The sequence below is a fragment of the Notamacropus eugenii genome, chromosome 1 (assembly GCF_028372415.1).
Source record: "Notamacropus eugenii isolate mMacEug1 chromosome 1, mMacEug1.pri_v2, whole genome shotgun sequence".
NCBI classification, from domain to species: domain Eukaryota; kingdom Metazoa; phylum Chordata; class Mammalia; order Diprotodontia; family Macropodidae; genus Notamacropus; species Notamacropus eugenii.
In genome coordinates this window covers 181,587,003-181,614,734 of record NC_092872.1, presented here as the reverse complement: position 1 = coordinate 181,614,734, position 27,732 = coordinate 181,587,003, and the positions used below count along the sequence as shown (strand labels likewise).

General features: G+C 43.7%; 2 protein-coding genes across 2 annotated transcripts; both read left to right on the top strand.

Annotated features, from left to right (window-relative positions):
* The first annotated feature begins 2,323 nt into the window (after window positions 1-2,323).
* On the top strand, window positions 2,324-7,658 carry CALHM3 (calcium homeostasis modulator 3). Its single transcript, XM_072638840.1, has 3 exons — window positions 2,324-2,610; window positions 5,088-5,343; window positions 7,155-7,658. Exons 1-3 carry the CDS (start codon window positions 2,324-2,326, stop codon window positions 7,656-7,658), a joined length of 1,047 nt encoding a protein of 348 aa, XP_072494941.1.
* A 13,639-nt stretch (window positions 7,659-21,297) lies between these two features.
* CALHM1 (calcium homeostasis modulator 1) lies at window positions 21,298-24,114 on the top strand. The gene is made up of 2 exons (XM_072621440.1): window positions 21,298-21,948; window positions 23,562-24,114. Exons 1-2 carry the CDS (start codon window positions 21,397-21,399, stop codon window positions 24,033-24,035), a joined length of 1,026 nt encoding a protein of 341 aa, XP_072477541.1. The 5' UTR covers window positions 21,298-21,396; the 3' UTR covers window positions 24,036-24,114.
* Window positions 24,115-27,732: the final 3,618 nt, after the last annotated feature.

Sequence of the window (27,732 nt, the reverse complement as noted above, 5' to 3'; positions counted from 1 at the left end):
TAATGACTTGCCCAGGGTCACACAGCTAGTGTCAGATATTTGAGGCCAAATTTGAATTCAGGTTTTCCTGAGCAGCTGTGTGGTAGAGTGGATAGAGTTCTGTACCCGGAATCAGGAAGACTCATCTTTCTGAATTCAAATCCAGCCTCAGATGCTAAATAACTATGTGACCCTGAGCAAGTCACTTAACCCAGTTTGAATTGGAGAAGGAAATGGCAAACCACCCCAGTAGCTCTACCAAGAAAACCCAAAATGGGTCACAAAGAGTCTAAAATGACCAAACAGCAACAAATTTCCTGATTCTAGACTCAGGATTTTATCCTGTGCTGTCTAGTTGCCATAAGGATGCATGAATTTGAATAAGAAAAAAACATCTTTATTTTCTCTAAGAATTATCCTGAGAGGGGAGGGGGGGTCTGTGATTAAGGACCCCTAGACTCAGCAGTCTCTAAGGTCCTTTTCTAGTCTGACATTCCATGCTCAAGGCTACAGGCAACTCTCTCAGACTTCAGTTGAAGAAAAGGTGCCCCCTTGCCCTGGTAAGGAGAGTTCTCTCCCTTTGGAGTTTCAATGAAATACCGGATTCATTCCCTATCCAGAGACAGCTAAGTGGTACCATGGAGAGCATGCTGGGCTTGGAATCCGGAAGATTAGAGTTCAAATCTGACCTCAAACACTTGCTACCAGTTATGTGACGCTGGCAAATTATTTAACCTCTGTAGATCTCAGTTTCCTCAACTGTAAAAATAGGAATAATAAAAGTACCTACCTCCCAGGGTTGTCATGAAGATCAAATGAGATATTTGTAAAGCACTTAGCTCAGTGCCTGGCACACAGTAGGTACTTAATAAATGCTTGCTTCTGCCTTCTCTCCTACCCCCTTCTGACTCCAGGTTCTGCCACTCTACACATTGTTCCATTTTTGTTGTTATCGTTTAGTCGTATCCGATTCTTCGTGACCCTATTTGAGGTTTTCTTGGCAACCAACGACTTGATACCTGACCACAGGACAGAACTATATCCATGTGGACGCTTTCAGTATAAATGTGTAAGAGGGACAGGGAACTTTGCCATGGAGGCAGAAATGAAGGATCAAGGTTGCCAGCTCTGTCCCTCTCTCTGCTGACCCTGAATAACAACATTTCTTACAGAAATTTAATTATTGTAAACCAGTTGCCACAAATGGTAGGACAAAGAGAACCTCAAACCACACCAGCTATCAAACCTTTAATCGCCTTGTCAAGTTGAGAAACATGGTAACCAAAGGTAACACTAGTTTAGAATACAACCATCATGAAAAAGGATGACAGAAATTTATAAGCAAAATTGGCAGACTGATACATTGGAAAGCAGGAAGGGGAATCAAAGAAATGCAAATTAAAACCACTCTGAGCTTCTACCTCCCACACAATGGATGGATAAAGATGATAAAAAAGGAAAAATGACAGTCATTGGAGGAGCTGGGGACAACAGGCACAACATGGTGCTGCTGGTGGAGCTGAGAAATGGTACAAGCCTTTATGTCCTAGAAATGAGATCCCTATCAGAGAAAGCTTCTGTAAACGTTTTGTTTGTTTTTTCCCCCAGTTACCTGTTTCCCTTCAAATTTTAATTGCATTGGTTTTGTTTGTGTAAAATCTTCTTAATTTTACGAAATCAAAATTGTCCATTTTATCTTCTGGGATTATCTCTGTTCCTTGTTTAGTCATGAACTCTTATCAATAGATCAAAAAAATAATTTCTTCTTTGCTTGTCTAATTTGCTTATGATGTCACATTTTAGGTCTAAGTCATGTATCTATTTGGAGTTAATTTTGGTATATGCTGGCAGTAGCATCTCGAGTGCTACCTACACTGATTCTTCAAAGAAACCCAGCCTTCCCTCTTTCTTCCAACTACCCCACCCTTCCCTAGGCCCCAGGGAGGGGACCGGGATAGGAACCAGGTTATTTGAATAGGCCTGGCTCCTGAGAGACAGTGAGTCATTAGGTCATTCTTTATCTCCAGGTACTGCCAGTAGAGAAAAAAAGCTTCTTTACTGCAACCTCAGACCAAGAAAACACTCCAAAGAGTCAAGTGTGACCAGAGGAGAAGGGAAGGAGGGGGGCCTAAGGCTGTTAGCTAAGGAAGCTGTTGGGAAGAGGCTTCTGGAGCCGGGAAGGACCTAGGGAGGGACAGTCACCTACCTGAGAGCTTGACCCTGGGAGCCTCGGGACAGAAGAGCTACTGAGCTGGGTGGAATCTAAGAGAAGTCAGATGCTTAGGGTCCTGAGTGACCCTCTTCATCCTCTGAGGTTTCTAGTCCCTCACCAGCATTTGGAACCATGGATAAATTCCGTATGATCTTCCAGTACTTCCAGTCCAGCTCAGAGTCTGTAATGAACGGGATCTGCCTGATCCTGGCTGTGGCCACTGTGAAGATCTACTCCTCCTTTGACTTCAACTGCCCCTGCCTGCCCCGGTACAATGCTCTCTACGGCCTGGGTCTCTTGTTCACACCACCCCTGGCCCTTTTCCTCTGTGGACTCATTGCCAATAGGCAGTCTGTGGTGCTGATCCAGGAGTGGAGGAGACCCACGGGTAGAAGGAAGAAGGACCCTGGCATCGTCAAGTAGGTCACCTTCCTTCCTCCTTCCCATCCTCCCACCCATTCTCTCTTTTCCACTCTTCTTTACATCCCCTTTTCTCTCCTCCTTCCCTCCCTTCCTTCCTTTCTTCTCCCTTCTTGCTATTTTGCACTGCCCACATTATATACAGTGAGAAAAAGAAGAAAAGCTTTAAAATAGTTACAAGTGCTCTGTGGTAGATAGAATTTAATAGATAAAATGAAAGCTCCTTAAAGGCAGGGATTTTTAAAAAATCTTCTTATCTACCCTCAGTACCTACCACAGTGCCTAACACATGGTAGATACTTAACAAATGTTCATAGGTCAATTGGAATCAATTGATTAGAAAGTGTTATATTGTTCACACTATAATGCACATTGTGTAATGCTATATATACCCTGTATGAATTATTTTATTTTCATCATAAATAAAAAGAATTTTAATAAAAGTAACCAAATAAAAATAAGGAAGAAAACCATGAATTTCAAATTACTTGGAATTTGCTAAAAGGATTTATATCTATAAATATACGTATTACACATACATACATATGTATATATATGTATATATATGAAAACAATGTCACACTTACTGTACCCCTTTCCAATCTCTTTGGCCATAATATCTTTCTGGGCACTTAGCAAATTTGGTTGCTTTTTTATACAGTAGGGATATTTATGTTTCTTCATGTTTTCTTCACATGGCATCATTTTGTCAAGTCACACTTTGTGTGAATCTTTCCACATTTCTTTATATTTGCTGTTTTATGGCCATGCATGTTTTGTACCATGCCCATGTTATATTCCTCATTTCAATTCCATAAACTCTAGAATATGAGCAGGAAGAATACTTTGTATTATACATGTTATTTATTTGTGCATAACATATCTACAGTGTCATTACAAGCACAGGTACATGTTATGTTATCCATGCTATGAAGCTGAGGGATCCCATGTTGTACATGCGTATATTATTTTGCTACATGAATATTGTGCTCGCTAGGGAGGGTTTTATAATCAAATGGTAGACTTTTTGAAGGGATCCCATTATATGTCTGAGCCACAGCCCTCAATTCATTAGTGAAGTTTGGTTCCAGAATTGCCCTTCATGTGGAACCTTGGGCAGATCATTTCACCTCGGTACATTTGCTCATCTATAAAACAGAGGACCTACTTACACACACTATTTCACAAGCTTGTAGTAAGGAAGGTACTTTCTAATCTATGAAGTGGTCTGCGCATGTGAGTTTGGATGATGAGGATGATATAAAGATGAGTTTTCGTTGTTGTGTAGTCATTAAGACCTCACGTTGGAGTGGAGGTGACCGAGCTCCCATCAAGATGCAGCTCCAATCCCAGCTTTTGCAGGAGGTCTTTGCTGGTCTCTCTAGTCTTTCTTTGGTGTTTTTCCGCTGGGATTCCTTTCCTCTACTCTGCACAACTCTCCCATGAACAAAAGTATTTACATGTTGTTTCCCTCATCAAAATGTAAGCTGAGGGTAGAAACTGGTTTTGCCTATCTACGTACTCCGAAGGGTTTAGCACAACTCCTGGAACCTAGTAAACCTTAAATAATGCTTGTTAACTTCCTGTTGTTTTTGTTGTTGGGGTCAACTTAGCATACAGCAGCATATTTGGTGCCATGCAAAGAGATGAATCTGGGGCAACAGTTGGGAGAGTGGGTCAGCTCTGGATGTTGGGGTTGGAAAACCCTTTAAAAAGGAGCCCAGAAGTGGAAGGAGAAGCCTAGAAGTAGAATATGGTAGCCAAAATCTAGACCAAGAATTCCAAGGAAAGTGAAGCAAGCTATGTCCTTTGTCCTGCTTGTCACTGGAAGCCAGGCCAGGTGAGTCAGTCACACCTGACTGTGACCCCATCTGGGGTTTTCTTGGCAGAGGTACTGGAGGAGTTTTGCCATCTTCTTCTCCAGTTCATTTTACAAATGAGGAAACTGAGGCAAACATGGTTAAAAGACTTGTCTGGGGTCACACAGCTAGTAAGTATCTGAGGCCATATTTAAACTCAGGTCCTCTTAACTCCAGGTCCAGAGCTCTACCCACTGCACCATCTAGTTAGGACCTAGGGGAAGAGGACTTCAACCACCTCCCTCAGTGTTCCCTAGTCTGACATTGTACCTTCTTCATTGGATGTTGGGAGTGTAGGATGGGGGATGGAGAGTGTAAAGGGTTTCCTTCTGTCTTCCCTATAGCTTACCATATATAGTTTGGATAGTATATTGGATTTGAAGTCAGGAAGGTCAGGAACCTCTAACACATATTGACTGTGTGACCCTGGACAAGTCACTTCATTTCTCTGTGCCTCAGTTTCTTTATCTGTAAAAAGAAGGTGTTGTATTCAAGGGCCTCTACAGTCTCTCTAGTGCTGAATCTCTGACCTTATGGACTCCAGCTGCCTTTGCTGGTCCCTCTGATACTCAAGACCTTCATTGTCTCTCTGCTCTCTTCCTTCCCCCCTTCCACAGGTACTTGTGTTCTTCTGTCCTGCAGCGGGCCCTGGCTGCCCCTGTGGTCTGGATTCTCCTTGCCCTCCTGGATGGGAAGTGTTTTATCTGTGCCTTTAGTAGTTCAGTGGATCCTAAGAAGTTTTCAGACTTTGCCAATATGACAGCTAGTGATGTGCAACTCTTCCTAACCAAGGTACCCTGCAAAGATGATGAGTTGGTGAGAGACAACCCTGCCCGGAAGGCTGTGTCCCGGTACCTGCGCTGTCTCTCACAGGTAGGTAATCTGGAGGTGCTCCAGCCCTTTTATCTCATTTACCAAGCCTCCAAACCAGGTCAAGTACATTTGCTTAGCAGTTCATTGCAGGAGGTCAAAAAGCCAAGGACACAGACTCAACCCCTCCAAGGCTCAGATAGCTTTACCCTTCTCTGGCCTCAGGTAGTCACCCTGATCCTAGCCAGGATGCACTCTAATGTCTGCCATAAAGGGGAATGTGATGAAATACTTGAAATGAAAAGTGTCCATCTTACTAAGTGTGGATCAGAAGTATCTTCAGTGTATTTGATGGACCTTATAATTAGATGTTGGGGTAGCAAGGTGATACAGTAGATAAAGTGCTGAGTGTCAGGCTTGGAGTCAGAAAGACTCAACTTCCTGAGTTCAAATCTAGTCTCAGACACTAACTGTGTGACCCTGGGCAAGTCACTTAATCCTATTTGCCTCAGTTTCCTCATCTGTAAAATGACCTGGAGAAAGATATAGCAAACTATCCCAGCATTTTAGCCAAGAAAACCCTAAATAAGTTCAGAAAAATCTGGACATGGTTGAAACAACTGAGCAACAAAAACGAAATAGCTAAATCTTATAAAGCCAGACAGCTCCCACCCTGGTCTAACACCAGGAGGACATCCCCTTCCCAGAACAAGATAAAAACCAAAACCAAAAGACAGCTCTGCCCTTAGAACTCTAAATCACATAGAAGGCAATGGATCCTACTGTGTACCCAGTGCTGTGTGCAGAAGACAGAGGGGAATGAAACAGGGTCACTGGGATAATAGCTAGCTACCATGATCGTGCTTTACACATAACATCTCATTTGATCCTCATAACAACCCTGTGCTGAAGGGGCTATTATTATAATCATTTTACAGATTAGGAAACTGAGGCTGAGGAGTTAAATGACTTGCCCAGGGTCACACAGATATAAGTGTCTGACACAGGGTTCAAACTCAAGTCTGCCTGACTCCAAGTCCAGTGTTCTAGGCATTTTTCCTAAGGGGAAGTGCAGAGCAGGAAGGGACCTTAGAAATCATCAAGTCCAGATTTGTCATTTCACAAATGAGGAAACTGAGACCCAGGGCAGTCAAGTGATTTGCCCAAGGACGCATAGCTAGGAAATGTCTGAAGCAGGTTTTGAACTCTGGTCTTCCTGGCTCCGGGTCTAGAGCTCTTGCCAAGCATCCTCCCCTACCCTTAAGGAGCTCACAGTATCACTGAAGAGATGCAAAGACATACATGTGAAAAGAGAATTAGCCAGCTAAGACTATATAGGCTAAGTGACAAATAAGTACATCCTGAAGTGAAGACAGAAAAAGAATTAGGAGTCAGGAGACTTGGGTCCTAGTAAAAACTCATTGTGTGACCTTGGGCAAGTCATTTCCCTTCTTGAGGCTTAGTCTCCTCCTTTGTAAAATGAGGAAGGTCTAGACTAAATGATCTCTAAGTCCTTCCAATTCTGAGATTCTATATCATTTACAGTTTACAAAGTCATTATCTATACATTTATGCTTTCATGTACACTATTTCATTAGTTCCTCACAACAGCTCTGAGACATTGACAAGGATGGCAGTAATACACCCATTTTGCAGATGAGGAAAAGGAGACTCAGGCAGTGAATTGATGTACCCAAGGTCACAGAGTTCCTAAGTAGAAGGCTCAGCGGTAGAATATGCAAAGTAGAAAGGGAAGGAGGAGAGTGCATTAAACAGAGGGAATGGTAGGACTAAATGGTCTCTCTCGATGGGTTGGGTTGGGCTAAGCCTGGGCACGTGTTCATAGGTCACTCTTTCCTCCTTCTCTCTCCCAGGCCATTGGCTGGAGCATCATGTTGACGCTTATTGTGATGGCCTTCCTGGCCCGTTCCCTGCAGCCTTGCTTTGACCAGACCCGCCTAGTTCAGCGGCGCTACTGGAGTAATTATGTGGACCTGGAGCAGAAGCTGTTTGATGAGACGTGCTGTGAGCATGCCAGGGACTTTGCCCACAAGTGTGTCCTGCACTTTTTTGACAGCATGAGAAGCGAAATGAAGGCACGAGGACTAGCCACCACCCGACAAGATGGAGCCATCCCCTGGGAGAGTGGGGCAGAGGTCGAAGGCCAGGAGAGTGAGGAGGGGAAGAAAGATCTCCTGCGTGGCATCGCCAGTCAGCAGCAGGTGAACCAACTGCTGACCACATGGTACAGGAGCAAGCCCCCCCTGGACCTCACGCAGTCCTTTCAGCCTCCACCAGGGGAAGGAGGAGGCAGCCTCAGCCACCGAGGGACCTCCTGTCCTCCAGCAACCAGATTCTCCCAGCACACAGATGTGTAAGGAGAAGCTGAGCCCAGGGACCAAAGAACCAACTCAGGCCTTAAAGGAGCTACTTTCTGTATGTTGTCACAAGTAGTTACACAAAGGTCACTTGACTAGTGGAAGGAGAACCAGATTTAGAATCAAAGGACTCAGTTTCAAAATCTAGCTCTGTTCCCTTTTACCTGTGCATTCTTGGAGAAGCTACTTGTTCTCTCTGGGCCTCCACTTTGACACTTTTGAAACAAGAGAGTTGGAATAGGGAATCAATAAAGGTGACTTCCAGGTCTAAATCTTGTAACCTACAAATTAGGAAACTCAGAAGGTTCCTAAGTCTGGGAACCCTGGCTCCCCAAATAATGGAAGACTCATTCTTTCTAGGCAGTTTTCTATGGACACAAAGCAGATTTTCTATAGGTGGATGCCTTTTAGGTTGTGCATAGTTCTTGATGTGCTCTAAGGGTATTCCTGACTCTGTAGGTTTCAGATAATTCTTGTTGTATTCTAAGAGTATTCCTGGTTCTCTGTAGGTTCCAGATAGTTCTTGATGTTCTCTAAGGCTGTTCCTGGCTCTCTGTAAGTTCTAGATGGTTCTTGATGTGCTCTAAAGATTTAAGTTCAGCCAAGTCCTCAGTAGGTTTGATAGGGGTTGAGCTAAGCCCTGCTTGTTGGATTCCTCTCCCCTAATTTCCACTTTCCCTGAATTCATCATATAATAATCTCCAGTAAAAATCTTCAATGGCTTCATCTCACCTCTAGAATAACCTACAAACCCCTTAGCCTGGCATTTAAAGTCCTCCATGCACTGGTTTCAACCTATCTTTCCAGCATCATTTCACACTATTCTTTTCCTACCCTCTACATTCTGACCAAAATTCACTACTCTCTGAACTTGTCATTTTACCAATTTCACTCCCACCCCTGCCTTTGTTTTCCCATAAGTCAACTTGAATGGCTAGAATGCATCCTTTCACCATCTCCACCTCTAATAGGATCATAGATCTAGAATTAGAAGAGACCATCTAGTCCAACCCTATCCTTTTACAGATGGAGATATTGAGGTCCCAGGAAGTGAAATGACTTACCCAAAATCACATAAGTAATGTCTATCTTCCTCTGAGTCTTGGTTCAAGGGTCTACCTTCTCTGTCTGGCTTTCCTTGATCTCTACCTTCCCTACACCCCCAGTTCAACATGTTAGAAATAGAATGTATGCACCTTGAGGACAGGAATTGCTTTCATTGTTGTCTTTGTACCACCACCCCCCCACACACCCCCAGGGCTTAGTTTGGTGTCTGGCACAAAAGAGGTTAAGAAGTGAATCACCATGTACTGTATGTACATCCTTTCACCACTGGCACACACCTCTGGAGCTGAGGTGCATAATTACAAGTCTAGCCCTACTCCTGTGCTTTCCAATTCTAGGCCCTTCCAAAGACTATTGATTGACTGAAGTAGAAGACAATCTCTGCTCTCCTGTCAAAGCCTGCAGTGGGGGCATGCACAAGTTTACTGGGCCACTGGGCCTCCTTTTAAGTGGAATTTAAGCCAAGTCAGAAAAGTGGTCCAGGAAGGAAGATTCCAGAATGTGCATCGTGGAATCATAGGAGTTAGAGGCCTTTGATTTAGTGATATAGAAGCCTTAGAAATGATCTATCTCAAACCCAGAAAAGTTCATTGACAGGTAAAGAGTAGCAGAAATGAGATTCAAATCCAAGTTATATTAGGAGTATAGAATCCTAGATTTAGGACTGGAAGGGACTTCAGAGGTCATCTGAAGTCCAGCTCCTTCATCTTACAGATGAGGAAACTGATACCCAGGAGGCAACTGGCAGAGCTGGAATCTGAGCAGGATTTCTCTGACTTCAGATCCCACTACACCACATTTTGGGAATGATAACCATAATAACTCACATTTATGTAACATTTTAAAATTTGCAAAGCACTTTCTTCTCAGATATCCAGACCTTGTGAGATAAGCAGGGATGGCATACATATATTAGCGTACATATAGTTATATTATATTATATATGATATAATAATAGTATAATGATAATATGATGCTATATATTATACATAACTATACATAGTTATAAATAGACATTATTTTCATTTTACAGATGCTACTGCATCCCTTTAAGATTTTCTTTTTATTTTTTCCTGCATATATCTTACGTGTATGTAGCTGTTTGCAAATTGCTATTCCAAATTTGGGACCTAGACCAGTCCCTCCTCCTTACATAGGATTCTGAATGGCTATTCACATTCTGGGGTTTTCTCTTCATTCACTAGACCGCATAGTTAATTGAGTGTTTGCCCTTCCTCACCAAAATGGATAATAATAATAAAAAGGAACTATCACACACAGCTAACCTGTTTCCTCTCAAACAGAAAAGAGAGTAATTAATCCTGACGCCCAGTTCACCTACTAAGTTTAGAAAAGACAATCTCTTTGGTTACATTAAGTTTTAAAGGACTGGCAGCATTTCAGCAGATAGAGATAAGGAGAAGGACATTCCAGGTGGAGGGAATGGTGTGAACAAAGGGGTAGAGGCAGGAAAGCACAGGGTATATTTAGAGTCAAGAAGGATTTATTAAGCACCTATTACATGTTAATGGACAACTTGATAATAAAGTGGTTAGAGCCCCAGGCCTAGACTCAAGAAAATCTGAGTTCCAATCTGGCCTCAGACACTAGCTGTGTGACCCTGGGCAAGCCACTTGACCCTATTTGCCTCAGTTTTCTCATCTGTTAAGTGAGCTGGAGCAGGAAATGGCAAACTACTCCAGTATCTCTGCCAAGAAAACAGAGTTGGATGCTACTGAAAATGACTGAACTAAGCCTGGGGATAAAAAAAGGGAGGGGGGGGGGGCAAAAACAGACCTTGCTCTCAAGGAGTCTAATGGGGACATAACAAACAAACAGCCATGTACAAACAAGATACATGCACGAAAAATTGGAGATAATCTTAGAAGGATTACAGAAGGGGAAACTAAGTGCAAGGAGGTTAACTGACTTATCCAAGGACACAAAGGTAGTGAGCATTAGAGGTAGAATTTGAACCCAGATCTAATGACTGCAGAATCAGTGATCTTTCAAGTATTTGTTGCTGTTATGATGACTTTGGAGTGGCACCTAATTCCTTAATCTAGCCTAAATTCACTAACATGTCTGGCAGAATCTTTGGCTCCCCAGGAGTTGACTTCTGGGATTTGACATTCCTCCTTGACCTTGACCATAGGACAAAATCAAGATGGCATCTCTTGAAGCTACCACCACTACCAACATTCTGGCCAGTTTGGGATTCCTGCTCAGGACAGAGCTCATCAGGTTATTCTACAATTCCTGGTTTATTTGACGACTGACCTGTCTGTGTAAATGTTTGAAACGACTAGGCGGCCCTTTTAAAACCATAAAATTTTGGGGATTTCCCCATCATTTAAATAATGGCTTTACACACACACGCGTGCACGCACACACACACATATTTGTGTGCAATGGTAGCCATTTTTAGGGCAAGGGGTGGGAGGGAGGAAACAAAAAAAAGAAAGTTCTATGATAATTTTATTATATATTTAAAAGTAGCAAGCTGTACATAATAAATTTGCAGTTTCATGTACAATCATCTTTTTTCTATTCTACTATGTTATTGAAATGCTTGTTTTATTTCTTAAGTTCAGAATAAAATAAAAATATTTTAAAAGATATTCAACAATAAAATACATATTTACTGTTTTACAACTAAACTGAAAGACGTAGAGCGTAAATGTGTGTATGTATATAGACTGTGCTTAAGCCTTATTTTACTGTTCACAGAAAGCTACCACTTTTTTTTTTAACAAGCTAAATCTCAGAATGACAGATTCCTAGGTATTTAAAGATGGGTGTTTAAGAAAGATGAGACTATCTGGAGTCTGTCCATAATCTTTGTGTCTTGACATTGAGTGCCTGCATCCCACCCTGTACCAAATGGCTCAGTCAGGCCCAGTCCTTTGCTGGAGGGATCATTGAGGTGGACAGGTTTGAATGCTTTCCTCTTCATAAAATGAGTCTCCTAGAAAACTGTAGCTTTGGGACCAAGTAAAAATATTTGTCTTCAGCATGGCATAGTGGTCCTTGAAGGTCTCACCTCTGACCCATTTTGGCTGTGTGACTCTAGGCAAGTTACTTAACTTCCCCATTCTCTAGTCAACTCTCTAAAACTATCCGTTGCAGAAGTGACAACCTGAGTCTGATAAGGAAATATCCTCATCTGGAAGTTTCCTGTACCAATGAAATCCTAACTCTAGTCCTGAGCTGCAGCCCCATGATTTCTAATTGGGGTGACACTGAATGTCATGGGATAGGGCATGAGCAGAGAGCACAGAACTGAGGACTTTGCCCCTGAGGACCTCAGGAGAGAGGAGAGCACTAAGAGAAGACCCATGCTATGAAAGAGGACAGGTGCCAAGCCAGTCTTCCTAAGAGCTAAAATCTAGCTCTTCTTTTCAGTCCTCCAATCTTCTTCTTAGTACGTTAAAAACCTTCAAAGTATTCTACATCCTACCTCCCAAGTCCCCTCATAGTTCCAGATTCAGATGACAGGAAGTTGAGAACCATGAGCTATAAGGGTTAGAATTCTTATCTTCCCCCAAAGACTGATTTCCCTACAAGCCAAGCCTCATTTCTTGCCTAGACCACAGGGTGAAGCCAGAGCTGATGACCAAGGCTGATTTTAATGAGATTGTAGACCTCAGATTTGGAAGAAATTTTGGAAATTAGTCAAGTTCCCCATACAATACATGAATTTCATCTACTACAATGAGGATAACAATAAAATAATAACAATGGCCTTTATATAGTGCTTTGTAGTTTGCAAAATGCTTTATATACATTATTTCACCCTTATAACAACCCTAAGAGATAGGTGCTACTATTCTCCCCATTTCACAGATGAAGAAACTGAGGGGTTAAGTAATTTTCTCAGAGCTACATAATATTGGTAAAGCGCTTATAAATGTCTAAGGCTAGATTTGAACTCAGGTTGTCCCACCTTTATGGCCAGCGCTGTATTCACTACCCCACCTAGCTTCCATTATATCCAATAAATGGCCTTTCACCTCCCAGTTGAATGCCCTGGTGATGGAGAACTCACTACCTACCAAAAGCATCTGTGTCATTGTTAAATGTTAGAAAGTGTCTTCCTTATGTTAAGACAAAACTTCATTCCCCTGTTATTTTTCTGCTCTCTACAGCCACAGAGTATACATCTAACATCTCTTCCACATAACAATCCATTCAATATTTGAGGTTAGAGAGAATAATATCTTAGAATAACATAAGATCACCCTATTTGGACTCAGAGGACCTTAGCTCAAGTCAGAGCTGCTTTATGTCACCCTGAATTTGTAACTTAACCATTCTGGGTTTTAGTTTTTATATCTACAAAATGAGGGTATTAAACTAGATGTTTTCTAAGGTCCTTTCTAGCTTGCAGATCTAGCTCTTAGGATCTATGCTCCCTCCCCCCTTCCAATCTTTATGTCCCTAATACCTCATCTGGATCTCATATTATGCTGGTTTTTCATCCCTTTACCATCCTGATCACATTCCTTTGGACATCATCCAACTTGTCAATGTGCCTGCTAAAATGTGGCTCCTGAAAAAAAACAGATTAGGGTTGAAGGGCCCTACCAACCCCCTTATTCTATTAATATAGCCCTAGATGGCATCAGTTAACGTGGCTGCTATGGCAGGTTTATGACTCTTACTCAGTTACAGAGTCTGCTGGATATTCCAAATTCGGAGCTCCCCAAACAGGGCCAAAGGGCCTACCTGGCAACCTCTCTGCTAAGCAAATGGCACATTTTCCTAAAAGGCCAACAGGACAAGTCATATACCTGCTCTTCCTGGCCTCCTCCTTTGCATACTGCTTTTCCTTCCAGTCTTAGATTTTTAACTCCTTTGAGACTGGATGGAACAAACACATCAGCCCTGGAAGGGATTAAAGGGAGATATAGGAAGGAACCTCCTCAAAAAAGCAGAGGGAGGCAGGTATGTATCACTAAGGGAGGAATAGTTGGGAAATGCATGGTTAGGCAGTCATCTCTCTGAGATGCTTTGGGTCATTCTGTCAAAAGGCTGGATGACATGTTAGAGAACAGTCTTCTCCCACTCCAGAAATACTGATTAAGTAGTCAGCTAGGTGGTGCAGCGGATTGAGTGCCAGACCTGGAGTCAAGAAGACCTAACCTTCAAGAAGACCTTCAAATCCAGCCTCAAACACTAATTGTAACATTGGGCAAGCCATTAAACTTCTGTTTCCCTTAGTTTCTCCATACATAATGGGGATAATAAAAGCCCCCACTTCCCAGGGTTATCGTGAGGATAAAATTAGATTATATTTGCAATGCATCTTACAAATATTAAGATGTTATATAATGTTAGCTATGATGATGCACCTATTGTGTGTGTAGATCTCTGAATGCTGCGATGAACCATATGGTTGGGGAGACAGAAGGAAAAGATATGGCTCTGCCTTGGAGGAGTTCACAGACTGGTTAGACAGACCAGGCTTAGCAATTAAATCATTGATGAATGAGTAAACTGATTCAGAGTAGCCAGGGGAACACTTGATACCCTTTTTTATTCAATTCAGCAAATATGTACCGAACCCCTACTGTGTGTCCAGCCTTATCCAAGGTTAAGCTGTGGCGGGGAGGGATGTGTGGAAACTTTCATCAGAGTTTGTTCCTGCCCTTAAAGCAGCCAAATGGTGAAGTGACTACAGTGTCAGACCTGGAGGCAGGAAGACTCATCTTCCTGAGTTCAAGTGTGACCTCATACCCTTACTAGCTGTATGACCTTGGGAAAGTCATTTAAGCCTGTTTGCCTCAGTTTCCTCATCTCAAAAATAAGCTAGAGAAGGAAATGGCAAACCACTCCAGGATCTCTGCCAAAAAAACCTAAATGGAATCAGACATGATCAAAATAACTGAACAACAATAACTAAATAAAAGATATGAGAGCTCACACTCACATGACAAGAAGCTTTACAGGACCGCATTGAAATGTTAAACAACAGTTGTTGGTGTTTATGTAGTGCTGTAAGGTTTATAAAAAGCTTTACATTTACCATCTCATCTAATATTCACAAGAAACCTGTGAGGTAGATGCTATTATCCCCATTTTACAGATGAGGAAACCGAGGCTTGAAAAAGGTTAAGTGACTTGCCCAGGATGACAGAGCTAGTAATTGTCTGAAGCAGGATTCTAATTCAGGTCTTCCTGACAACAACTTCAGCACTCTATCCACTATACCTCCTAAATGACGTAACTATAACCAAATATGAGAATGTGTAGTATGGGAGATATATGTCAGATGCCTGAAGGAAAAAAGAGAGATCTATGAGGGTTGGACTGGTCCAGGAAGGCTTCTTGGAGGAGGTAGAATTTGAGATAGGATTCGAACAATAGGTAGAATTGGGAGAGGTGTCTAGAAGAGGGCAACCAGAATGATGAAGGACCTTAAGTTCATGTCATATGGGGATCAGTTAAAGTAACTGGGTGAGGTTGACCTGGAGAACAGGAACTTGGCTAGGGGAAGAGGGGAAGGATGTAAGCGATATCTTTAAGTGTTAAAAGGGCTCTCTCCTGGGAAAAGGTGAGAGACTTGTTCTGTGTAACCAAGATGTAAGAACCAGGAGTGATGCGTGGAAATTACAGAGAGATAAATTTGCAGTCATGATAGGAGAAAACTTCCTGGTATTATTAAGACTATCTCCACTTGGAAAGGGCTGCCTTGGGATGGAATAGGTGCCACCTTACAGGAGGTCTTCAAGCAAAGGCTAGATGACTACTTGTTCGACATGAGGCAGAAGGGATTCTTGTTCAGGCAGAGTTTGAAAGAGATGACTTCCAAGGGACCTTCCAACTGAGATTCTGGGATTCCAGTTCAGAAAGGTCTTTCTAAACTGGGCAGCAATTTGTGCAAGAGGCATGGGAATAGAAACAAGGAGGAGAAGAGGCATCAGTCCTACACTGAGGGGTCTCTCCTAAGAGCATCAGGTAACTTGGGAAGAAGTCACTTCAATGGGGAAGAGGGAGAGAAAACTCATTGAGTAGGTAGCTCCTTGTCCCCACACCATCCCTAACAAACAAAAATGCTCACCACCAATGGGTGCTCTCATTCCAAATGGGCAGGCTTCACTTCAAATCAACCCCTTCTTTTCTTTTGCCCCCCAACCCTACTTTCTTGACCTCTCCAGTAACCTTTTATCCTCAAATGAAATTTTATTTGATTTTTTGAAGACATGCCTTTTCTCCCTTCCAGACTTCCTTCCCTCTCCCAATTAAGAAAGCAGAAAAATAATCTCTATTACAAACATTTATGTTCAAGCAAAACAGATTCCCACATTAGCCATGTCCTAAAAAAGTACATGTCCATCTTTTCTCTGAGTCAGTCATCTCACTATCAGGTCACCTATTTCATCATGAATTCTCTGGGATTGTGGCTGGTCACTGAGATAAGAGTTCCAAAGCCTTTCAAAATTGAGTGTCTTTACAATATTGTTTTTATTGTACAAATTATTCTCCTGACACTAATGCATTGTTGGCGGTGTTATGAACTGATCCAACCATTTTGGAGAGCAATTCGGAAGTATGCCCAGATGGCTATAAAAATGTGCATACCCAGCAATACCACTTCGGAGGCTGTATCCCACAGAGATCATACAAATGTTCAAAGGACCCACGTGTATAAAAATATTTATAGCACCTCTTTTTGTGGTGGCCAAGAATTGGAAATTAAGGGGAATCATTTGGGGAATGACTGAACAAGCTGTGGTATATGAATGTAACATAATACTATTGTGATCTAAGAAATGACAAACAGGCAGATGTCAGAAAAACCTGGACTTATGTGAACTGATGCTGAGTGAGGGGAGCAGAACCAGGAGAACATTGTACACAGTTACAACCACATTGTGTGATGTCTGACTTTGACTGACTTGGCTCTTCTCAGCAATGCAAGGTTCTAAGTTTCAAAAGGCTCATGATATAAAATGCTATCCATATTCAGAGAAAAAAATTAGACAGTCTGAATGCAGGTCAAAGCACACTATTTGCCCTCTCTCTTTTTTGTTTGCTTTTCTTTCCTCTTTCTCATGGTTCATTCCATTGGTTGTAATTCTTCTTTACAATATGACTAATGTGAAAATTAAACAAAAACAAAACAAAGTATTCTCCTGGTTCTGCTCAATTCATTCTGCCTCAATTCACCCAATTCTTCCCACTGTAATCTGAGTTCCAAACCCCATTGGTGTGGGACTCTCTCTTCATGGATGGAGATCAGTGCCCTCTATCTACACAAGAGGCAAGGTGGAGATGGAAAGTGAGGGAGAGAGAAGAGTTTCAGGCTCCACAGACTCTTCCTTTCCTTTGAGTCTCTTGAGTGGCTTTGGGTGCTTCTGGCTTCCAGGTCTGAGGGAGAAGATGAAAGGTGCCAACCCCATGTCAGGTTGCTTAAGAAGAAAATGAGATTCTGAGAAGAAACTGACATGAGAAGAGCTAACAATTTCCATTCTGTCCCTACTCCCAACTTGCTACTCTAGAGACTCTGAGGAAGTTTCCCTTTGGGTGACATCTGGAACATTCTCTCTCTCTCTCAGTTTAGCTGATTACCTCATTCCCAAGAAGAGTGCTCTTTCATTCTGTATTATCTGATATCTATTCTCCTGTGTGGTCTTTCTTCAAGCAATTCAGATAAATGGGTTTCTTGCTGTTTATTACCTGTATTCATTAAAGAACTGGTATTTGTAGGAAATGAGCTTGGTTCTTACTTTCCAAAAATGAGCAATGATTGAAACTTACCTTGAACCTGAAAACCACATCCCCTAAATTAATGGTATTTAAGGAAGCAGAGAGATATAATTCTAGTCCAGTACTCCCTCTCTCTGAGCAAAGCAGAGCTGCCAAGTTCTGATCTCAATCTACTTCCCCTTCTGGCAGGAGTGAAAGTCTCCCTTGCAGAAAGGTGTGAGGAGAAGAGGCTAGAGATGACTAGACTGCCTCCTTTTGAGCCAGTCGATGACACCCGCATGTGACATGTTGGGCACAGCCTCATCACACCAGATTTCTATGAAACCATCTCTGGACAGACTTTGCATAGTAGGGGAGGGGTCACCCCACTCCAATCTATCCTGCCCAGAAACATCACAGTGTTTAAGCCCAGGGCAGTGGATTAGTGGCAGAACTGGAGATGCCTGGGGTAAGTACCAGGGTCAAAAGCAGCTTCTACCAGAAGAGTAGAGGTCTGGCCACAGGTGGTGTTAGCCCTGGAGAACCACACAAACCTACAGCTAGATGCCCATGCACCCAGACTTGTATGGACACACAGGATCTATAGGTCAAAGACAGACAGAAAGAACCTTAAAGATCATCTAACTGGTTGGTTGGTTGTGCTTCATCTTCGAAGAGGACCAAAATGACATCACCATGATAAAGTGAAATTTCAATGCGTCCAACTGTGGCTGATCAGACCAATATGAGCTCAGAATCCTCGACCACAGGTTGGCCACAGATAGTCCGTGTGAATATTTGGGGTGGACATCCCAAATTTGTGCATCCTGCATTTACTTTGTGCTGTCTCAATTCTGCTTTGCTCAAAGAGCACAGCACCCTTTCTGATGTGGGCACACCATGCTGAGTGGTCCTGTGCCAGCATCTCCCATGTTGCACAGTCAAATCCAAAGTTCTTGAGAGAGACCTTGAGAGTGTCCTTGTATCGCTTCCTCTGGCCACCATGTGATCATCTAATCCAATTGTAGATGGCGAAACTGAAGTCTGGGGCATCGTGGATAGAGTGCCAGGGCTGGAGTCAGGAAGAATCATCTACCTGAGTTCAAATCCACTCTCAAATACTTACTGACTGTGTGACCCTGGGCAAGTCACTTAACCCAGTTTGCCTCAGCGTCCTCATCCGTACAATGAGCTGGAGAAGAAAATGGCAAAAAACCACTCCAGTATCTTTACAAAAAAAAACAAAAACAATACCCTTAATGGGTTGGATACAACTAAACAACCACAAACTGAAGTCTTTGTGGAGGAAATTGACTTTCTGGTGCCATACCTTCTTACACACAATGGATCTGTAATTACATTGATAACAGGGTGCCTCGGGCTCTTAATAAATGCATGTTCCAAGTGGATATTGGACAACACAAATCCTAACTTCATGCCCTCTGCAAGTTTAGGACCCAGGTGTACCTGAATCCCAGTTTAGTGATTTTTTTTCTTCCCCACCACACAGAGGTATGCAGATACAGACACACAGATTACAATAATATTATCTTGCATTTATATAGTTCTGTGAAGTTTGCAAAGCATTTTACATACATTATCTCCCACAGACAAGCACACTTGGGCACACCTACAGCACCTTGACACCCACTCAGAAGAGACCTCAGGACAAGACTAGGAGAGGGCTGGGCCAGTCAGGGTGGGGCAGGTTGGGGCGAGGACCTGCCTGCTTTCCCAGAACCTTCCCAGGCTTCAAAGGGAGCCCCACAAATGCTCCCCCACCCCCTCTGAATTAAAGAATCCTTCAGGGCACTGTTCCAGAGTTTTCCTCACGAGCAAGATCTCTGGGTGTTGTGTGTTTTGGTTTTTTTTTTAATGTTAGAGCAGGAAGAAGATGGGGGAGGGGATTTTGGGAGGTACTGGGAGCACATATACAAAAACACGGAAAGACACACACACACACACACACACACACACATACACACACACCTGCATTGGCAGTTCCATGGCATATGAATGGCATATGATGGACTTGAGTCAGGAAGACTTCAGTTCAAACGCTCCCTTAGACACTTACCAGCTGTGTGATCTTGGTCAAGTCATTTAACAAGCTTCCCATCTGTAAAATGGGCACTCTCTCACAGGATTTTTGTGAGGATCAAAATAGGTAGTCTATGTAAAGCACTTTGGAAGCAGCTATAGCAACGTTAACTATTATTATTGGCTACCTCTTTTAGGAGTATGACAATCTTTGCTGGAATTCATTTTCCACTTTTATCCTCTTCCCTAAGCCAGATGAATGAATGTTTGGGACCATTATTGCAAAGCAACCTTGCCTTTTGTCAACAGTCATCATCATTAACCAGCCTCAACATCATCAACAAGACAAACCGTCCATGGAAAGAGGGACCTGGACCTGGAGTCAGGATGTTGAGGTTTAGGGGTGCTGAGACTCTGAAATAGTTCAAATTCATAGGTCAAATTAAACCTCAACAAGGTGAGACCTGAGTTCAGATCCTAGCTCCTAACTTCTTGGTTGTGTAACTTTGAGCAAAACACATAAAGACTTCGAAACTCAGTTTACTCACCTGTCAGAGAGGGGCAGGGATGTTTGGAATACCTAGCCCTCCATGATTATTGTGAGGAATGTACTGAAAGCCTTAAAGGGAATTATGCGTTATTAATATCACCATCAGGAGACTGAGTCCCAGTGATGATTCTACAACCCTTTTTCTAAGTCACTATCTCTTCAGATGTCACTTTTCCCATCCATGAGATGAAAGGGTTGGATTAGATCAGGAATGTACCGGTAAATGTTTAACAATCAGCTCTCTGGGGGGGAGAATATATACATAACACATGTGTAAGTTTAATCTGTTTTATTCACATTTTCTCCATCACTTTCTTAAGTCAAGACAATGAACAAAACAATAAACCAAGCCCTCATTTGTATTATTTTCAGATTTCCAAAGTATAAATGCCCATACTGAAAACTGAACAATTAGCTGGCCCAGATGAGCTGTCTAGGTCATCATTTAGCCCTTTGTGACATTTGCTGTTCAATATCCATCATGGAATAGAGAAGGAGCAGTTATAGGTTTGTGGGTCAGCATGGAGATGTTCCAGGGGGTGAAGGACAACCTCCCTAGGGCTGTCTGAACTGAACTGAGCTAAGTGTCCATAGCTTGGGCCTCTGGCCATGCTGGCATCCCCTTGGGAAGAGTCCACAGGGCAAGATCTCCTCTGTATCTGCTTACACCCACACCCACACCCCCACAGCAGGCACATGCTTCTGTTCTCTAGGAAACAGCTTGAGCCTCCTTACTACCCCCCACTCTCCACTCCCCCCCATGCTTTTTATCCAGACTTAGTCTTCATTGAACATGGACTTCTTCTGTCCCCCTACAAATTTCTCCTTACTCCCCCACCCCTGATCCTCACAGTGAACTTGTCTTTCTTCCTAGGCAGAGAAGCGGCACGGCCAAGGGCCCTGCCCTTGTGGTTTCCCTGTTTGCTGATGGCTACAGAGGTGACTGGCCTGGAAGGGGTGGAGAAAGGAAAAACAAGTGAGAGAGAAAGCCTCCCCAGCTGACTCGGGATTTGCAAACTAGCTCAGGGAGAGTCAGGGTGAGGGTTGGCAGGGGGGCAGTACTAGAAACACAGGCAGTGAAGGAGAGACAGTCATTGCCACCCTGAAAATCTCCACAGGGACTCCAGGACTCTGAGACATGAGGCCAGGGGGACCCTGTGAGAAAAGCCAAGCATTTGAGGCAGAGTGTGCTCCAGTCATTGCCCCAGGCATTCCCTGGGGACTAGGGGGCTGGAAACCAAAATACAGGGGGCCAGGAAGAAGGGGTCGGCTCTGAGGTGGGGAGGAGCTGATTGAAAGCAGAAAGCCCAGGACACCTGGGTTCCAAGGCTGGGCAGCTGGTCCCCTGGTTCTTAAGAAAAGGAGAGCCAGGGTGGCTCGTGGAGCAGCACGATGGATAAGTTCCGGATGATATTTCAGTTCTTGCAGTCTAACCAGGAATCCTTCATGAACGGCATCTGTGGGATCATGGCTCTGGCCAGTGCCCAGATATACTCGGCTTTTGACTTCAGCTGCCCCTGCCTGCCTGGGTACAACCTGGCATACAGCGGGGGCATCCTGCTGGTGCCTCCCTTGGTGCTCTTCCTGCTAGGCCTGGCGATGAATAACAACATCTCCATGCTGGCCGAGGAGTGGAAGCGGCCCACCGGCCAGCGGCATAAGGACCCCGCTGTGCTACGATACATGTTCTGTTCCATGGCCCAGCGGGCACTGATTGCACCTGTGGTCTGGGTGGCTGTCACCCTGCTGGATGGCAAATGCTTCCTGTGTGCCTTCTGTACGGCCGTGCCTGTGGCCACTCTAGGAAATTCAAGTCAAGTCCCCAGCCTGGCCCAGCAGGAGATAGCCAGGCTGCTGGCTCGAATCCCCTGCCAGGAGATCTACGATGGAGAGTGGCTGATTGCCCGAGAAGTGGCCGTCAGATATTTGCGTTGCATCTCTCAGGTGAGCTCTCAGGTGTTCCCCTTACTTCCTGACCTTCTTCTACTGGGTCTTAGAAAACGATTTATTCATTGTACTTTCTTCTGCGTGGCCTGAGACTGAAATTTTCTCTGCCAATTCAGGAGCCTCCCTAGCTGGACTAGGATCAGAGCCTGCGGTATGATTCTGGTGCCTGTACAGCACCCAGTGGCATAGCAGGTCCTAGGAGCCCAGCCTGTCCCAGCCTGCCTGAAGAGTGATTGAAAGCCACAAAGGATTTGCATCCTTTAAAACGAGGGAACCTGGAAAGGGGGAGAAAGGGCCTTGCAGAGAAACACAGAAAATGGCCCTGGGCCATTTGGATACATTTCCCAGGCAAATATAGCCAGCAAGCCCCCTCTCCTAGGTGAGAGCTAGGGGCTGATGTTGCACCCTTGGATAGGGATAGAAGTAGGGTAGGATTAAAGATATTCTGGCCTTTAGTATTTTCCCTCTTAGTAATCACTTCTGCATGGGGTGGAGTAGGGCAGTGTTTAGGGAGACTACTCTGGAATCAAGAGTCCTGCCCCATTTAAGGGCCTTTGGGCAATTCACTACTGAGCTACAATTTTTCCATTTTGAAAGTGAGGAGGGTTTTCTCTAGGCCAGCGTAACAGATTCACAAGTCAAAAATCATATATTGAGCCCTACTGCCGGTCAACCCAGTGCTATAGGAGACACAAGCATGAATAATAAGTTCTCTGGGAGTTTAAAGTTTAGTTGGGGAGCCAAGAAAAAGGTCTAAGTTCACTAACAATCCTGGGGAGAATGTGCTTAAGTTTCTTGAGTAGTATGATCAGAGAAGACTGAACACTGAGGGGTGCGCACTTAGAAAAGGGGTCTTGGAGGAGGTTGTTTAGTAAGATCCTATTAATGTGAAATAAAAATAATTGAAAAAAATTCATATAGTCTGTTTCCTCATCTGTAAGGGGGAAGGAAGGGAACAGTCATGCGCCAGGAACTGTGTCAAACGCTTTACAAATCTTATCTCAATTTAACACTAGAAGGTAGGCTCTATTATTATTTGACGGGGTGGGAGGTGGGGTGAGGCAATCAGTATTGTGACTTGTCCAGGGCCACACAGCTAGTGTCAAGTATCTGAGGCTGGATTTGAATTTGTGTCCTCCTGACTCCAGGGCCGGTGCTCTATCCATTGCGTCACAGCTCCTGGTAGGTTCTATTATTATTTCCTTTGCAGTTGAAGAAACTGAGGCACACACAGATTAAGTGTTTTGTCCAAGACTGCACAACTAGAAAGTGTGTGAGGCTGAATTTGAACTCAGATCTTCCTGATTCCAGGCTCAGCACTCTATCTACTGTGCCACCTAGGTCCTTCTCATCTGTAAAATGAAGGACAAGTGTATTATTCTCATTTTACAGATGCAGAAATTGGGGTTCTGAGGAGTCATGCAGCTAGTAAATATCTGAGGAAGGATTAAAACCCAGGTCTTGGGACTGTAAGTCCAAGATCTCACTACCATGTGCCTCCCCAGGAGCAGTGACAGGGGTTTGTAGCTCCTAAAAAGAAAGGGAGGTGGGTCAAGGGAGAAGGAGTTTCTATCATTCCCTACTCACTCCTCCACTTGGGATCCTTACAGGCTTTGGGCTGGACCTTCGTGCTGCTGACCACACTCCTGGCATTCATCGTCCGGGCAATTCGGCCCTGCTTCAGTCAGGCTGCCTTCCTCAAGAGCAAGTACTGGTCCCACTACATCGATATTGAGCGCAAACTCTTTGATGAGACCTGCACTGAACATGCCAAGGCCTTCGCCAAGGTTTGCATCCAACAATTCTTCGAAGCCATGAACCATGACTTGACCTTGGGTCACTCTCATCCAGGACCAGCCAAGGCCCCTGCTGAAGGGACGGAGGATGAGCGGGGGAAGCTTCATGGCATTACTGACCAGGGTACCATGAACCAGCTGCTCAAGAGCTGGCATACTTGCAAGCCCCCACTACGGCTACACCAGGAAGAGCCACTCTTGGAGAATGGGTGGGCAGGTGGGGCACCTGGGCCTGGCCCAGCCCCTATCCTGAGGAAGGAGGTGGCCACCTACTTCAGCAAAGTATGAAGGAGCGAGACTTGGCACTCCAGAAATAAGCTACAGGTTTACAAGCCACATGCCGGGTTTAGGGCTGGGTTTATGAGATGGAGCAGGCATCTTATTCAAAGTTCAGGACCATCATCATGCTGCTAATCGTAGGGGCCACTGGGTCTCTTGAGGTCAGCATCAGCAAAGATTTAAAAGCACTTTATTGAGAATACTGCACAGTAAGGAGAAAATAAGGGTCTTGGAGCTGCCAGTGATTGGTCCTATTGGCCCAAGAAGCCCAGGGAGCTAGACTACCAGTCTGAATGCTCCAGGCCCCCCTCCTCCAACAAAAGAAGAAATTTCTGATATGGGATCTGAGAGAGAGAGAGGACAGCTTATCCTAAATCAACCCAGTAGCTTCACTATCTCCCTACTCCTTAAAAAAAATTTCACTCACCCTTCATGGGGAGATAAGATTAGCAGTATTAATTAGAACAGATCAGAGTGGGATTAATAAACTGCAGGGAGGGGTAGGGGGAAGAAGACAGGGAGAGACTTCTGTAGGTCCCAAGCCTTTCTTCAAAACCCCATTCCCTAACAGGTGGCTTTAGCCCTTGTCTCCTCTCAGCTAGAGCTGAGTAACCTATTCTAATGTTCCAGGAACTTTTCTTGGGGATATCACCTGCCTGTAACTGAACAGTCACAGAAACTGAGATTTGTCTTGTGGGATGAAGAGTGATAAGATGAAGGACTTTCAATCAGGACCTTATTTGCACATCCCCTACATGTGAAATAGACAGCATCTGGAGACTGAAAATTCTGCACCAGGCAGGTGACCCACGTGATATCTGTGATGATGTTCATAATGATAATACTGTGACTTTGTGTTTGTGAAAAAGCTTTGTGAAAAGCACTTTCTCCTCCCCTGGAGGTCAGGGAGCTTGTTGTATATTTCTCAGCTCACCCTGCTGCCTACTTTTGAGCCAGGGATCTGGAAGAATTCCCCATTTTACAGCCAGGGAAACTGAGGCTTAGAATAATGAAACAATATCCCCCAAGGTCTAAGCCCTCTGGAATTCTTCAGGCTCAAGGATTTTGAGATAAGTTCCCTCAACTCAATAATAGTCTATGGATGTGGCTAGGAACCATGACCTGAGCTTGGGCCAATTCTGAGCTCTGGCTTCAATAGTGATGTTTTGCTCCAAGCCATTTCCACTCTCTAGGTACTCTCTATAATCTGCAGTAGTTGGGGTAAAAGAGGTACTACCCTCCTTTTAGCCCCACCTCCTCGACGTTGGACAGCAACCGGCTAGATGTCACCCATCATGGTAGGTCAGCACATCTCTGTGCTGTAAGTGTGTGGTGACTTTCACAGAGATACAGATTGTGAGACTTTATCTTTAGTATTTGGGAGTTAGAGCAAAGGATCTTTAATGCAATCCTCACTATCTTCCCCAGTGGAAGCTTCTCAGAGTCATGGAAGGTAAGAGGGGAGATAGGAAAGGCCTGCCTTGACAAGATATATACCCTATAAAATATTTCCCCTATAAAATATCAAAAGTGTAATAATTCCTTTGTGGATCAGAGTTTTCATCTCCATATTCCTAATTTAAAATGTGAATCCCCCTAAGAGAGGGCACATATTCAGTTCTCAAGCTTTCAGGGGGAGTTAATAAATTGCTTAATTAAATGAACAATTAAGGTCTATTATATATATAGGACCAGGCTAAGTTGTGAATGAATTTATCTCTCATCTTTCAGTCTCACCCACTCCCAAGCTTTGAGATCACACAATATATTTTTCCAGGTCTTCAAATATCATGCTCACAAAGCAGTAGTAAGAAAGTGAGAGGAAGCAAAGCCATTACTAGAATCCAGGGAAAATTCAAGTGGCAGGAAGGGTTGGGATTTAAAGACCAAACACCACTAGGCCCATTCTCTAGTAGAATGTGCCACACTATTAATCCAAATGGCTCACTATTTAATTCCTTATTCAGAATCGGTGATAGAAATGTTAAATATAAAATCTCTCCTTAAGAGGAAGCTTATGAACTAGGTTCAGAAGATCACAGAGTTGGAGCTGAAAGGGCACTTAAAGGACATTGAGTACAATATCCTCATTTTATGGATGAGGAAACTGAGGTATATGCTTTGCTTTTGCCCAGGGTCACACAGGTAGTAAGTGTCTAAAGCAAGATTTGAACCCAAGTTTTCTGGACTCCTTGACATCTCTCAGTCAAGTAAGATATGTAGATTTGTGTAACTGAGTATCAACTTTATTTATCAATCAATATCAAATTTATGTAACTGAATGTCAACAACCCCACTTCAATTAAATTTTTTCTGGCTATAAGAATGAAAGTGTAGGGTGGGGGAAGGTCTTAGCACCTGCAAGTTTGATATGGATCAACATTGTGTTAGGTCAAGAAATGCAATCTTAAATTACATTTAGAATGGCACAGTGGCCAGGACTAAGGAGTCCATAGCAAGGGATTCTGCTGTGGACAGACCATATCTGTAACACACTATTCCATTCTGGATGTCATATTTTAGGGAGGATCTCAATAAACTGGAAAGTGTTTAGATGAGGACAACTAAGATAAGAAAAGGTTTCAAGTTTATGCCATATGTGGATTAACTGAAGAATTGATTGAGATGGTTACCCTGGAGAAGAGAAGACTGGAGGAAAAATGGAAAGATAACTGTGAGATTGCTTTCTTCAAGCATTTTTAAGGTTACTTATTCAATGCTTCCCTTGACTCTGCAGCTGACTGTCTACCATTATAGGACAGTTAAGTGCAGGATCTCCCAGAACAGCAAAGCCCTTCCCTCTCCCCATTCCTATATTCCCATCCAAGTCTCTGAAGCAATAGTTGAAAGTGAAAAAATGACAAATGTAACCTTGAGATAAGAAAAATTTTTCTCACAACTGTTGTTGTTGAGTTATTTCAGTCATGTCCAACTTTTCATGACCCCATCTGGGGTTTTCTTGGCAGATACTGGAGAGGTTTGCCATTTCTTACAATTAGGGAAATCTCAAAGTGGAATGAAGGGGCTCAGTGGCTAGAGCTGTCAGGAAGACCTGATTTCAAAGCTGGCCTCAGACACTTCTTAGCAATATGACCCTAGGCAAGTCACTTAACCTTGTTTGCCTCAGTTTCTTCATCTGTAAAATGGACTGGAGAAGGAAAATGGGGTCATAAAGAGTTGGACATGACTGAAAATGGAATCAACAAAAGTGGAATGGGCTGCCTAGGGAGGTAATGGGTTCTCCTCCTGGGAGGTCGTGAAGCAAAGCTGGACCATCCCTTATCTGGGATAATGCAATGGATTCTGGTTCAGAGATGAGTTGCGGTAGATGACCTCCGAGGTCCCCTTCAATCCTTAGATTCTGGAAAGTTCGATGTTGACTTTGCCTAGGGCTTTTGGTTGTTAGAAACACTCCGGTCCTCACTTTGGTATCTGGGGGTGGGGTGAGGAGAAGCTCTAAGGTGGTGGGGGACTGCACTGTGAGATCTTGGAACTTGGGAGGAGAGGAAGATGTCAGCCCCAAGACTAGAAATCGTGTCTGACTGCAGCTGCAAGACAGAGCCGCCCTCCTCCTCTCTTCAGCCGAGCTACATCTTACTTCTAGCTGCCAAAGAGGTGCGAGTGAGTCACAGGAAAGGAGGGGGAAGAGGGAGGGGAAAGTATCGGGTCTGGCAGGGTGTGGCCTGTAGAAGAGAACACGAAACTC